Source organism: Ailuropoda melanoleuca, chromosome 4, assembly GCF_002007445.2.
Source record: "Ailuropoda melanoleuca isolate Jingjing chromosome 4, ASM200744v2, whole genome shotgun sequence".
Taxonomy (NCBI): Eukaryota; Metazoa; Chordata; class Mammalia; order Carnivora; family Ursidae; genus Ailuropoda; species Ailuropoda melanoleuca.
In genome coordinates, this window is record NC_048221.1 from 121,625,478 (window position 1) to 121,640,455 (window position 14,978).

General features: G+C 54.9%; 1 protein-coding gene across 2 annotated transcripts in view; it reads left to right on the top strand.

The window, feature by feature from the left end:
* ALK (ALK receptor tyrosine kinase) overlaps window positions 1-14,978 on the top strand; it is a 678,810-nt gene that overhangs the window by 643,579 nt on the left and 20,253 nt on the right. Inside the window, exons 20-23 of one of the 2 annotated variants that reach the window (XM_034659705.1) lie at window positions 1,905-2,091; window positions 2,805-2,895; window positions 3,027-3,091; window positions 9,067-9,196. In XM_034659705.1, the coding sequence (XP_034515596.1) occupies window positions 1,905-2,091; window positions 2,805-2,895; window positions 3,027-3,091; window positions 9,067-9,196 (473 nt within the window). Of the gene's footprint in view, window positions 1-1,904; window positions 2,092-2,804; window positions 2,896-3,026; window positions 3,092-4,610; window positions 4,802-5,514; window positions 5,606-5,736; window positions 5,802-9,066; window positions 9,197-14,978 lie in introns of those variants that run through there. The other variant, XM_034659704.1, reaches the window with a different exon arrangement.

Consider the following 14,978-nt stretch of genomic DNA (forward strand, 5'->3'; position numbering starts at 1 on the left):
CACTCTGGGTGGGTGGTGATTAGAGCAGCCTGGCCAGCCTACCACAGAAGCCCCTTCCCCCAGCCCCCAGCACCGTGCCGGCTCCCTAGAGGAACTGCTGGTTCCACACCTACACACACACACACACACACACACACACACACACACACCCCATAGAGCCTTCTGGAGGCACTGTGCAGAGGAGGACACAGTCGCTCACCCCACCCCAGAGTTCACTTCCAGCTGCCATCAGACATGGGCTTCAGTGGACACATGGCTTGGCTCAGGCCCCAAGGAACACCTCCAGCCCCACCGTTCCCCACATCGAGCAGGCAATGTGGAGTTGGTTTCTAAGTGTTTCTGTTAGGCCTGTGAGCCAAGGTGAGCAGATAGGCAGGGCTCGGCGCGGTCCAGCCAGGCTCTTAGTGCTGCAAGAGCGCAGGGCAGGTGGGCAGGGACGTGAAGGGAGGCAGAGGGGAAGGCTCAGCACCGGCAGCGCTTTCAGAGCAGCCTCTTTGGGGCAGCCGAGGGGCTGGTAGGGGCACCTGGGGGTGGACAAGGGGATGGCAACAGGCGTTATTCCCATATGATGCCATCCTTCCGAGGGACAGGGTGATGAGAGCTAACACTTGCTGCACACTTACCACGTGCCGGGTGATTGACAGGTTTTGGTTCACTGACTCCTCCCTTGACCCTATGAGTGTGGTTGGTCCATTTCAGAGAGCGAGGGCCTGAGCACGCAGCCGTCGACTGGCTTGTCCCGGCCGTAAGGGGGGCGGGGGGGGGGGGGGGAGGGGGGACTGGGCTTTCGAAACAGAATCCACCCTGTGCATCACAGCTTCTTCCTGCCTCCCACGGACTTGGCCCTACAGAATGTTCCCGCAGATAGATAGTAAGAACAGTGATAATGGTCACTTGCCCTGGTAGAGCCCTTTAGAACTANTGTGTCATCCAATGCGTGTCCCCCCTTTTCTTAATAGAGCGTGCTAGTTGTTGACAGGAGAAGATACACTTTTACCCCAGGTGACTCTTCCATAAGGCCCCTCACCAATCCCAGCTCTCAGATCTTTGTGTAAAGGAAGTGCGTCCCTAAACAGGATGGAGGCCCCCGCACCCCGTTCCACACCAGTNGGAGTGGGGGGAGGGGCACTTAGGGGACAGGCAGGAGTTACTGTCCCTGCTTACAGAGAAGGAGGAGGAGGGCCAAAGAGGTCACATGACCTGGTCAGTGTTGCTCAGCTTGTCAGTAACAAAGGTGGGATTAGAATGCATGCGCGGGTCCTCGGACATCAGCTGAGAGACCTTTTCAGTCCGTGGCAGCTTCCACCTGTAGGAAGCCCAAGTGACCAGGACCCCCAGCTTCACTCTCAAAGCCACGGCCACGTTCGGCCCCCCCAGTGACAGGGCTAAGCAGAGACTCTAAGGCAGGTCCGTCCCTGGGAGACAGGGGACCCCTCTGAAGGCCGGCTTCAGCTTCAGAACTTTTGGCAGTCTGGCTGAAACTCGTTTAGAGGGCATGGCCCTCTCGGGTCCTCACTCAACCTTCCCTCGTGCTCCCATGCTGGAGGTCAGACTCTCCCAGCCTGCCCAAGCCCCTCCCCACTGCCACTCGGCCGTTTCCCCTCATGAAATCCTTGCACGTTGAATCCTGTCCTGGGTCTGCTTCTCTGGGGACCCCGGCTAACGGGCTTCTGCTCCTGTGGGAGCCAATAAAATCTTTTCCATTTACATGATTTTAAACTGTACAGCTCCTTTAAATGATCTTTCGTTCCGTTAGTATTACTAAGTGTGATGGAAACATTTAGATCCCCAAGGAGGAGATGGCGATCCAGGAAGGCTTCCTGGAGGAGGCAGCCCGTGCTGGGCTTCAGGGGCCAGGCTGCCTGGTGCAGACCATGTTGCAGCTAACCTTCACCTGTCCGTAGTGTACCGCCGGAAGCACCAGGAGCTGCAGGCCATGCAGCTGGAGCTGCAGAGCCCTGAGTACAAGCTGAGCAAGCTCCGCACCTCGACCATCGTGACCGACTACAACCCCAACTACTGCTTTGCTGGCAAGACCTCGTCCATCAGCGACCTGAAGGAGGTGCCTCGGAAAAACATCACCCTCATCCGGTGAGCGCCCCACCACTGTGCTGGCCAGTGGGGAGGCGCCCTAGGGGGCTGGATGTCATCCCTGCACCATGGATTTTTCTAGCCACAAGAGGCCAGCAAAGCCACCTCTCAGGGCATTTCCAGCCCTCCCGGGAGAAGGAGGTTTAATGTTTAGGGCCATTAGGGGAGGTATTTGATTGTCTATTTAAGCACCCCATCTATTCATGGGGTTTGCTCAGTGAGAGTAGAACAAGATGGGAGGGAGCCGGGGCAGTCCTCAAAATCCACCCAGGTGCTCCCTCCCCGAGTCTTCTTGGCCCCTCCTTCTCCAGGTGGAGCAAAGTGCCCCTCCTCTGAGCTTCCAGAGCACCCCATGCCTTCCTCCATCAGTTACTGAGCGCACCCCGCAGGAGTGTCCATCAGTGATCTGTCCCTCCCCAGGGCGTGGGAGCCGGTCCCCGGGCAGGGCCATGTCTTGCTCACCTCTATGACCCCGGCGGATATCAAAGACTACTTAGTCTTCACTGAATGAATGAACATTCAACCAGTGTCCCGAATCCCTGGTTGGAACCTGTCTTGCCAGTTTTCAGATAAGGCAGTGGAGGCCTGGGATGGTCTAGCAAAGCCAGGTGGGAGGCATTACTCTTGAGTCCACACGTGACCCCCTACCTCCTGTGTGTCTCCTTCTCGTGGCCCGCCCCCCTCTGCCTCACCTTGCCTCTTCCTCTGCACAGGGGACTGGGCCACGGTGCCTTCGGGGAGGTGTATGAAGGTCAGGTGTCCGGAGTACCCAGCGACCCGAGCCCCCTGCAAGTGGCTGTAAAGGTAAGAGGCGGCTCCATCGCGGGCCTGACCTTGGGCGGCAGTCTCTGTGGGCCTCAGCTCTTGGCTGACAGCCTCTCCCCGCTGCGGCTCACAACCTTCTCCACGTTCCCACCCTCCCCTTCTGTGCCCAGACGCTGCCTGAAGTGTGCTCTGAACAGGACGAACTGGATTTCCTCATGGAAGCCCTGATAATCAGGTAAATAAAGCCATGGAGAGGCACCCCCACCCCTGTTGGATGTTCCTAACTGTCAATCTCCAAGGGAAACGGTGTTGTCCTCCAGCGCCCCCTTCCTCTCCACCGGGAGACTCCCTAAAATTCTTAACACATCTTACCTGAGTGAAATAGCCCCAGGTGGTCGTCCCAGAAAAAAGTCTCTGTGGCCTAATAATCCGACAGGTATCACTCTGCCTTCAACGAGCACCCCTGTGTCATCCAATGCGTGTCCCCCCTTTTCTTAATAGAGCGTGCTAGTTGTTGACAGGAGAAGATACACTTTCACCCCAGGTGACTCTTCCATAAGGCCCCTCACCAATCCCAGCTCTCAGATCTTTGTGTAAAGGAAGTGCGTCCCTAAACAGGATGGAGGCCCCCGCACCCCGTTCCACACCAGTTGGCTTGCACCCTTCAATGTGTGGCTCTGGGGCCCCTCACTAGAAATCTCAGTGCCCAGGGCTCCCGAGAGCATGAGGTCTGACAGCAGAGCGCCTTCAAGAGGACACAGGTGTTTGACCTTGAGCTCTCATCACGTGGGCTCATGGCCTCCTGTGGCGCTGGAGAGCCTCCAACATCCACACACAGTGGAGTGGCCTAGGGTCCCCCCTCCCCCCGCATGGAAGTCACAGGGGAATAGGGCCGGGACAGAATGTGAGGTGCCCATGGGGTCTGGGGCCAGAGCAGGGTGCCCAGCAGGNCCCCCCCCAGTGACAGGGCTAAGCAGAGACTCTAAGGCAGGTCCGTCCCTGGGAGACAGGGGACCCCTCTGAAGGCCGGCTTCAGCTTCAGAACTTTTGGCAGTCTGGCTGAAACTCGTTTAGAGGGCATGGCCCTCTCGGGTCCTCACTCAACCTTCCCTCGTGCTCCCATGCTGGAGGTCAGACTCTCCCAGCCTGCCCAAGCCCCTCCCCACTGCCACTCGGCCGTTTCCCCTCATGAAATCCTTGCACGTTGAATCCTGTCCTGGGTCTGCTTCTCTGGGGACCCCGGCTAACGGGCTTCTGCTCCTGTGGGAGCCAATAAAATCTTTTCCATTTACATGATTTTAAACTGTACAGCTCCTTTANACAGCCAGTGAGAGAGGGAACACAAGCAGGGGGAGTGGGAGAGGAAGAAGCAGGCTCCCAGTGGAGCAGTGAGCCCAATGCGGGGCTCGATCCCAGGACCCTGGGATCAGGCCCTGAGCCGAAGGCATAAGGGTAGCATATTTTCTGATTAGACATGTGATACANAAATGATCTTTCGTTCCGTTAGTATTACTAAGTGTGATGGAAACATTTAGATCCCCAAGGAGGAGATGGCGATCCAGGAAGGCTTCCTGGAGGAGGCAGCCCGTGCTGGGCTTCAGGGGCCAGGCTGCCTGGTGCAGACCATNATGATTATTGAATAAAACTCGGAAATTATGAGATGATATGGAAGGAGACGCAAATCATCCAATCTCACCATTGCTGATTTCCCATCACTACTGTATTTCGNTGTTGCAGCTAACCTTCACCTGTCCGTAGTGTACCGCCGGAAGCACCAGGAGCTGCAGGCCATGCAGCTGGAGCTGCAGAGCCCTGAGTACAAGCTGAGCAAGCTCCGCACCTCGACCATCGTGACCGACTACAACCCCAACTACTGCTTTGCTGGCAAGACCTCGTCCATCAGCGACCTGAAGGAGGTGCCTCGGAAAAACATCACCCTCATCCGGTGAGCGCCCCACCACTGTGCTGGCCAGTGGGGAGGCGCCCTAGGGGGCTGGATGTCATCCCTGCACCATGGATTTTTCTAGCCACAAGAGGCCAGCAAAGCCACCTCTCAGGGCATTTCCAGCCCTCCCGGGAGAAGGAGGTTTAATGTTTAGGGCCATTAGGGGAGGTATTTGATTGTCTATTTAACCACCCCATCTATTCATGGGGTTTGCTCAGTGAGAGTAGAACAAGATGGGAGGGAGCCGGGGCAGTCCTCAAAATCCACCCAGGTGCTCCCTCCCCGAGTCTTCTTGGCCCCTCCTTCTCCAGGTGGAGCAAAGTGCCCCTCCTCTGAGCTTCCAGAGCACCCCATGCCTTCCTCCATCAGTTACTGAGCGCACCCCGCAGGAGTGTCCATCAGTGATCTGTCCCTCCCCAGGGCGTGGGAGCCGGTCCCCGGGCAGGGCCATGTCTTGCTCACCTCTATGACCCCGGCGGATATCAAAGACTACTTAGTCTTCACTGAATGAATGAACATTCAACCAGTGTCCCGAATCCCTGGTTGGAACCTGTCTTGCCAGTTTTCAGATAAGGCAGTGGAGGCCTGGGATGGTCTAGCAAAGCCAGGTGGGAGGCATTACTCTTGAGTCCACACGTGACCCCCTACCTCCTGTGTGTCTCCTTCTCGTGGCCCGCCCCCCTCTGCCTCACCTTGCCTCTTCCTCTGCACAGGGGACTGGGCCACGGTGCCTTCGGGGAGGTGTATGAAGGTCAGGTGTCCGGAGTACCCAGCGACCCGAGCCCCCTGCAAGTGGCTGTAAAGGTAAGAGGCGGCTCCATCGCGGGCCTGACCTTGGACGGCAGTCTCTGTGGGCCTCAGCTCTTGGCTGACAGCCTCTCCCCGCTGCGGCTCACAACCTTCTCCACGTTCCCACCCTCCCCTTCTGTGCCCAGACGCTGCCTGAAGTGTGCTCTGAACAGGACGAACTGGATTTCCTCATGGAAGCCCTGATAATCAGGTAAATAAAGCCATGGAGAGGCACCCCCACCCCTGTTGGATGTTCCTAACTGTCAATCTCCAAGGGAAACGGTGTTGTCCTCCAGCGCCCCCTTCCTCTCCACCGGGAGACTCCCTAAAATTCTTAACACATCTTACCTGAGTGAAATAGCCCCAGGTGGTCGTCCCAGAAAAAAGTCTCTGTGGCCTAATAATCCGACAGGTATCACTCTGCCTTCAACGAGCACCCCTGTGTCATCCAATGCGTGTCCCCCCTTTTCTTAATAGAGCGTGCTAGTTGTTGACAGGAGAAGATACACTTTCACCCCAGGTGACTCTTCCATAAGGCCCCTCACCAATCCCAGCTCTCAGATCTTTGTGTAAAGGAAGTGCGTCCCTAAACAGGATGGAGGCCCCCGCACCCCGTTCCACACCAGTTGGCTTGCACCCTTCAATGTGTGGCTCTGGGGCCCCTCACTAGAAATCTCAGTGCCCAGGGCTCCCGAGAGCATGAGGTCTGACAGCAGAGCGCCTTCAAGAGGACACAGGTGTTTGACCTTGAGCTCTCATCACGTGGGCTCATGGCCTCCTGTGGCGCTGGAGAGCCTCCAACATCCACACACAGTGGGGTGGCCTGGGGTCCCCCCTCCCCCCGCATGGAAGTCACAGGGGAATAGGGCCGGGACAGAATGTGAGGTGCCCATGGGGTCTGGGGCCAGAGCAGGGTGCCCAGCAGGCTCAGCCCCTTGCTTTAAGGGTAGCATATTTTCTTTTTTTTTTTGTTAAAGATTTTATTTATTTATTTGACGGAGAGAGAGACAGCCAGTGAGAGAGGGAACACAAGCAGGGGGAGTGGGAGAGGAAGAAGCAGGCTCCCAGTGGAGCAGTGAGCCCAATGCGGGGCTCGATCCCAGGACCCTGGGATCAGGCCCTGAGCCGAAGGCATAAGGGTAGCATATTTTCTGATTAGACATGTGATACATGATTATTGAATAAAACTCGGAAATTATGAGATGATATGGAAGGAGACGCAAATCATCCAATCTCACCATTACTGATTTCCAATCTCACCATTGCTGATTTCCCATCACTACTGTATTTCANCGGATATCAAAGACTACTTAGTCTTCACTGAATGAATGAACATTCAACCAGTGTCCCGAATCCCTGGTTGGAACCTGTCTTGCCAGTTTTCAGATAAGGCAGTGGAGGCCTGGGATGGTCTAGCAAAGCCAGGTGGGAGGCATTACTCTTGAGTCCACACGTGACCCCCTACCTCCTGTGTGTCTCCTTCTCGTGGCCCGCCCCCCTCTGCCTCACCTTGCCTCTTCCTCTGCACAGGGGACTGGGCCACGGTGCCTTCGGGGAGGTGTATGAAGGTCAGGTGTCCGGAGTACCCAGCGACCCGAGCCCCCCAAGTGGCTGTAAAGGTAAGAGGCGGCTCCATCGCGGGCCTGACCTTGGACGGCAGTCTCTGTGGGCCTCAGCTCTTGGCTGACAGCCTCTCCCCGCTGCGGCTCACAACCTTCTCCACGTTCCCACCCTCCCCTTCTGTGCCCAGACGCTGCCTGAAGTGTGCTCTGAACAGGACGAACTGGATTTCCTCATGGAAGCCCTGATAATCAGGTAAATAAAGCCATGGAGAGGCACCCCCACCCCTGTTGGATGTTCCTAACTGTCAATCTCCAAGGGAAACGGTGTTGTCCTCCAGCGCCCCCTTCCTCTCCACCGGGAGACTCCCTAAAATTCTTAACACATCTTACCTGAGTGAAATAGCCCCAGGTGGTCGTCCTAGAAAAAAGTCTCTGTGGCCTAATAATCCGACAGGTATCACTCTGCCTTCAACGAGCACCCCTGTGTCATCCAATGCGTGTCCCCCCTTTTCTTAATAGAGCGTGCTAGTTGTTGACAGGAGAAGATACACTTTTACCCCAGGTGACTCTTCCATAAGGCCCCTCACCAATCCCAGCTCTCAGATCTTTGTGTAAAGGAAGTGCGTCCCTAAACAGGATGGAGGCCCCCGCACCCCGTTCCACACCAGTTGGCTTGCACCCTTCAATGTGTGGCTCTGGGGCCCCTCACTAGAAATCTCAGTGCCCAGGGCTCCCGAGAGCATGAGGTCTGACAGCAGAGCACCTTCAAGAGGACACAGGTGTTTGACCTTGAGCTCTCATCACGTGGGCTCATGGCCTCCTGTGGCGCTGGAGAGCCTCCAACATCCACACACAGTGGGGTGGCCTGGGGTCCCCCCTCCCCCCGCATGGAAGTCACAGGGGAATAGGGCCGGGACAGAATGTGAGGTGCCCATGGGGTCTGGGGCCAGAGCAGGGTGCCCAGCAGGCTCAGCCCCTTGCTTTAAGGGTAGCATATTTTCTTTTTTTTTTTGTTAAAGATTTTATTTATTTATTTGACGGAGAGAGAGACAGCCAGTGAGAGAGGGAACACAAGCAGGGGGAGTGGGAGAGGAAGAAGCAGGCTCCCAGTGGAGCAGTGAGCCCAATGCGGGGCTCGATCCCAGGACCCTGGGATCAGGCCCTGAGCCGAAGGCATAAGGGTAGCATATTTTCTGATTAGACATGTGATACATGATTATTGAATAAAACTCGGAAATTATGAGATGATATGGAAGGAGACGCAAATCATCCAATCTCACCATTGCTGATTTCCCATCACTACTGTATTTCGGCGAAGAGCGTAGTCCTTCAGCTATGCACGTGTGCTCACACGGAGTGCACTGGCCCCACTGCCCCATCTTAGGCCCCAAATCGTAGGGCCTCTTGGCCAGACTCAGTCCCTCCCCATGAGCACCCATGCAGGACGCACCCATGGCCCTCTTCCTCCCTCTCTTTCTCACGCGGTCAGCTGGCAGGGCTCCCCCAGTCCCTGTAGAAAACAGTTCCTGCACCTTCTCTGCCTGACGGCTTCCTCGAAGAACACACATGATTCCTAGCAAGCAGTCCATGCACTGACGTCCAAGACACTGGCCGCTCTCTTGTCCCCCCCGACCCCACTTCCTCACCAAGTCCCTGTGCAGCTTCCTCCTGCCTCCAGCCAGACACTCTCATGCAGACTGAATCCTGTCCGGCCTGCCCTCTGCGGCTTCCACCCGCTCCGCAGTGAGATTCTCCCCAGCCTAGGCTCCGTCCCGGAGCCCTGCTCCCAGCATTTACCGAGCACATTTACATAATGCAGCTGCCAAAAACAGAACTTTGTCTCCTGCTTTTCCTACTTAAGATTTCTCCAGACTCAGCTCAGTTAAATTTGGTTGCTCCCCCTCTGCTCTGCAGCAAATTCAACCACCAGAACATCGTGCGCTGTATTGGGGTGAGTCTGCAAGCCCTGCCCCGATTTATCCTGCTGGAGCTCATGGCAGGAGGAGACCTCAAGTCCTTCCTCCGGGAGACCCGCCCTCGCCCGGTGAGTGAGACCCTGTCTTTCCCTAGTGGTTGTACCAGGGGGATGGAGCAGAGAGTGGGAGGGGCAAGAGTGGGCAGCCTGAGGAGCAACCGAGGGAGTCAGCCCCGGGGCTTGGATCTGGGGGAATGGCCGGGAGACATTGGGCAGAAGGTAGATGCCAGCCGAGCCCCCCCTGGGGAACTTGAGCCAGGCTTGTGCAATGGGTCCTCCAGCCTGAATCCATTTTTGTGGCTTGCTGATTGCGAGAATTAGGGACAAGCACAGGCGGGGCGGGGGGGGCCTCTCATGGCGGCCATGCCATTCACTCAACGGACTTGGGGGCAGGGCATTCTATATCGACTCATTCTGAACCCTACTATCGTCATCTCTAAAGTGGGGACATCCTGACCTTGTGGATTTACTGTCAAAATAAAATACGGAAATATTTATGAAACTTCTCCATGTGTGTCATGATTAAGGGGCTGGAGCTTGGGGGAGCAAAGAAACCTGAGTAGACCCAGGAATGCCACCCCCCCAGCCCTGGTTGGCCATTAGACAATCATGTGGCTTAGGACTATGAACCCCCAACCTCAGGATCGGCAGTGTGAAATCCGAGGGCTCAAGACTAGAACATCTTGGAGGTTGTTCTAAATTCTAAGACTAGCCCACCAGGTGTACCCAGAGTCCAGCAGCCCACTCCTGTCACTGGAGGGTCTTCCGGAGGCCTTGAACACCAGGAACTGGAGCAGAGCAGACCCCTGAGCTAGGACCCAGCTTCCTCAAGTTGCTGCTGGACCATGAAGACCACAGGGAAGATTTGCACCCTCTCCACCCCCAGGAAGACAGAACAAGAGGACGGCCGCCTTGCGACAGAAAGCCCAGAACTGAACACCGTGTTCTCAGGGACTCGGACGGAGGCAGAAACATTGAAAGGTCACACCTGCTGTAATCCCCACCGTCAGTCAGATTGAAGTTAGGATACCTTAGCCCTGGGAGCCTCCATACTATTCCTACAAGCCCCTGGGCGACCTATCTCAGCACCTAAGAAGAACCCGGTCTAACTCCCTGCAAAGATGCGCGTGTGCACACCTGACCACAGCGGGCAGGAGGATGAGGGGAGGGGGGAGAAGGACCAACCCCATCTCATAATAACACTCTTCAGCATTACCTTCCTCTTCCTCGTGGTTGCCATGTTTCTGAAAACCACCCTGTGATGTAGACGGATAGATCCCACCTTAATTTTACAGTTAAGAGCACTGTGGCTCAGAGAGGTTCGGTGACTTGCTGAGGCCACACGGGAAGTGGAAAAGCTGAGACTAGAACTCAGAACTTGGGACTCTTGATTCAGTGCTCGTTCCAACCTACCATGCTGTTTCTCGCAATGATCCTCTTTGGGAAGCCACGGAATACCAAGATGAGGTTGGGCCGTTGAGAGCCCATACAGCCAGCTGTGCAGACATCTGTGCCGGGTCTGGACACCAGCCTCAAAGGCTATGCCACCACCAGTCAGCAAGGCAGAGCTTCAGTTCTTGTGCCCTGAGGTTCTCAGCAGTGCTCTGGCAGAGGTCAAATAAGGACACATAGCATCACACTTTGGAAAGAGACCTAGCTCTGGTTTTCCTACTGGACACTCCTGAGGCTTGAGAAGGAAGTATGGTGCACACAATGGGCAGACTTGCTTGTACAGGGGACCGGGGACCCCATCACTTGGCAAGCCCAGGGACGTTGGCGGTGGGGAATCGTCCCTCTGTCTTGTAAGCAAAAGCATCTCTCTCTTGTGATGATGAAGATGATTTGTAGATTGTCCCGAAGAGCAAAGTACCAGCAAGGAAAGGCAGACCCTTCACACCACACCTCCTAACCCACTGCACCACCCGAAGGAGCCTGATGCCGAGCTGTGGCCTCTAACGGCAGGCGCTGCCCAAGGGATGCCCACAGCCAGAAGATGCTCAACTCCCCTTGGGCGAGCCGCTTCTGAGGGTCAGGATCCCACTCACCAAATCCACTCATCTAACCCTTTACCCCGCCCTTCCCCCCCGTGTGGCTCTCCTTGCCAGCNGAGACAGCCAGCGAGAGAGGGAACACAAGCAGGGGGAGTGGGAGAGGAAGAAGCAGGCTCATAGCAGAGGAGCCTGATGTGGGGCTCGATCCCACAACGCCGGGATCACGCCCTGAGCCGAAGGCAGACGCTTAACCGCTGTGCCACCCAGGCGCCCCCACTCATCTAACCCTTGACCCCACCCTTCCCCCCCGTGTGGCTCTCCTTGCCAGCCACGCCCCCAAGTCCCAGTAGCACCCCCGTCATCCTGCCCCTCACCTTCATACACACGACCCATCCCAGGTGAGCTGGTCCTTCCTGAGACGCCCGCCCACGGGAGGTGATTTGAAAGGTTGGATTATAGCTCTCCAGAGGGAGCCCTCACACATGCGTTGGTGGCCGCAGCTTCCCTGGGGGTCTGGGAGATTTGTCGGGCATTGGGCATGGATTCTCAGAGCCACAAAATCCAGCTTAGCCGGGGGAGGATCGGGGTGACTGTGAGAAAGGAACATGCATTGTCGTGGGCAGGGGGCTGTACCAGTAACCCTGCATGGGATGAAGGAGGGAGGGACTGGCCGGTGAGCATCGCAGCTGGAGAAATCCACACATCGAAAGATGGTGGGTAGAGCTGTGACACTCTGGATTCAAAGGCCTGAGTTCCACCTGGTTCGTTTGTTTGAACCCCCGAGACTCTCAGGGCTTACCCGAGACCTGATGTGTGCAGGCACTTGGCAGGGCGTTCAGAATCAGACAAAGTCTTGGTCCTCTCTTCCTGCCATCCCTGGAGTCCAGCAGTTCCATAGACTATCAGGATTGAAGGACCTGAGAGATGGTCTCAGAGGCTCTGGCTTCAGATAACAGGTGTGCGGACATGAAGTGAGAGAACAGATGTACAGATGCAGTGGGACAGAACGGAGGCCCTGGCCGACCCCATCTGTCATGGAAACAAATTTCCTGAAAACCTCATTTGGTCCTAGGATCCCACCTTCTCAAGAAGGAAAGATTAATGTCAAAGTAATTTTACAGACCCAATCATTATTCAACAAATATTTATTGAGGGACGCCTGGGTGGCACAGCAGTTAAGCGTCTGCCTTCGGCTCAGGGCGTGATCCTGGCGTTATGGGATCGAGCCCCACATCAGGCTCCTTCGCTGTGAGCCTGCTTCTTCCTCTCCCACTCCCCCTGCTTGTGTTCCCTCTCTCGCTGGCTGTCTCTATCTCTGTCAAATAAATAAATAAAACATCTTTTAAAAAAAACAAATATTTATTGAGAGTTTAAGATACACCCGATATAGGCTAACAGCTGTCTCTGGTATCCGTTGATTCAATCAATAATGACAGAAGCCGTTAAAGGGTCAGTAACCTCTCAGTTAAAGGTGGCCATCATTAACCACAACAGTGTCTGTACCTGTTTGGAACACGGCAATGCCTGTGGGTAGTGGCTCTGAGAAGATGCTCTCAGTACACGGGAGGCTCCTGGATCCCAGAGATCACAGTGTCCAGGTGAGACCTCGGCTTTGGGCTAATGCCCAAGGGTCAGTCTTTGGCTCCGAGGTTGCCAGACCAATGCTGGCTCCAAAACGCATGACAGGGAGTTTGGTGCCGGTGAAAAGTTGGCCACATCGGGAGCCAGGAAATAAGAGGCCCCAGCAGCAGGGACTTCTCATCATTTTTGACAATGGATTTCTGCTGCTTTTTGTACCTCGAGTTCCCTGTCTGCACCTGCTTCTTCCTTTCACCTTTCTCTCTTGCCCTTATATGCATCGATTTAAAATATATCCCTATTCTGGGGGCGCCTGGGTGGCTCAGTCAGTGAAGCATCCGATTCTTGGTTTCGGCTCAGGTCGTGATCTCAGGGTCATGGGATGGAGCCCTGTGTCAGGCTCCACACTCCTTTGGGAGACTGCTTGAGATTCTCTCTCCCTCTCCCTCTGCCCCTCCCCCTGCTCGCTCGCTCTCTCTCTAAAATAAATAAGTNTACCTGCTTCTTCCTTTCACCTTTCTCTCTTGCCCTTATATGCATCGATTTAAAATATATCCCTATTCTGGGGGCGCCTGGGTGGCTCAGTCAGTGAAGCATCCAATTCTTGGTTTCGGCTCAGGTCGTGATCTCAGGGTCATGGGATGGAGCCCTGTGTCAGGCTCCACACTCCTTTGGGAGACTGCTTGAGATTCTCTCCCCCTCTCCCTCTCCCTCTGCCCCTCCCCCTGCTCGCTCGCTCTCTCTCTAAAATAAATAAGTCAGTCTTTAAAATATATCCCTATTCTGTTTTTCACCAGTAAAACAGTTCCTACCCCATTTCCTGGGATTCTTCACCTCTAAATGGCTCAGGACAAGCTGCTTCAGGAAGGAATAGATCTCAATATTATTCTGCATTTTATTAGTATATACATTACCCTTTGGGAAGAGCCCCTCAGAAGCTGTAACCAAAGAAATCGTTCTCCTTCACTGGGCCTGCTTTCTCACCTGTAAAAGTAGGATATTGGTCTAAATGGCGTCCCTGAAGGGGGAACACCAGTGCCCTAAGGAGCTGCACACTCTCACGCGTGCTCGGAAGAACTCTGTGGTCAAACACATTTCAGAGCCATGCCAACTGCCCTCTTACTGATTCACAGTGGACATCAGTGTAGAGCAAAGACTGATAATTCCTGTGCTCAAGAAACCAACTTGACCCGGGAATTCCCATGCCTGTTTGATCAAATTCCATCCCACAAGCCCGCTTTGGGAAATACTGAACAAAATCCTCTCTAAGTACTGGATGAGATATGTCCCTGACCATGGCTGCCCAAAGAACGTATGGTGGCCAAAGGAAGTGCCACACTCAGTGGCGAATCAGTGACAAAAAACCCTGATTCCAACTCCTTTGCCCAGGATCGATACAAATGTCATTAGACACACTTGCTATGCTCTGCCTCGCTGGTTTAATTATCAGTTTGACACAACATCTAAACCTTCCCCAATGCTCCCCCAGACCTATGTGCGCGCGCACACACACACACACACACACACACACACACACAGGTTGCCAACTCTCCGCTTCTGTGCAGACTGATAAGTGGAGCAGTTAATTTGCTCTGAGTAGCCGAAGACAGGGAGCTCAGATAAACCCGGCCCACGGGTTAATGCCTGGGAAGACTTAGTCCCTGCAGCACGCGAGGCATTTAAGACATCAATGGTCCTTGCATCCTGAGTGATGGGGGCTAAGACACGAAGAGACTCAGGGGAGCTACGACCGGTCCTCTTTTATAGGACCAGAGCATTTTCCTGGAGAGAGATATTTCTAATACTACAGCAAAAAGGATTAATACTTCCCTTGGAAATATATTACTCCCCCCCCCAGGAGATGGGTACTGTCTCTCTCACAGTGCCCAGGGGTTCTGACCCGCATCAGGACCCTTGAGAAGCCCAACCCAGGGACCACTTCCTGAGACTGCCGTAGTCCTCCATGCAGCTTCCCCACCATAACTGCGGGTCCCTTCATGAAGGATCCACTCTCTGCCTTTTGTTGTGGGTCCTTGTAACACTCTAGCGAGGGTGATAGCGTCATGCCTCTTCTTCCGACAAGGACGCCAGCTTGGAGACAGGCAAAGTAATTAGTCCCGGTCACACAGTGAGTAGAGGACGAGCAGGGATGAAGCCCAGGTCAGCTCAACTGGCCACCGAACTATGGTGCTCCCTGCATTTGTGTGCTGTATTCTGATTCAGTTGGGTACTAAGCACTGTGTCCATGTATTTTCCATCCCTTCTTGGACATGTGATCCTGA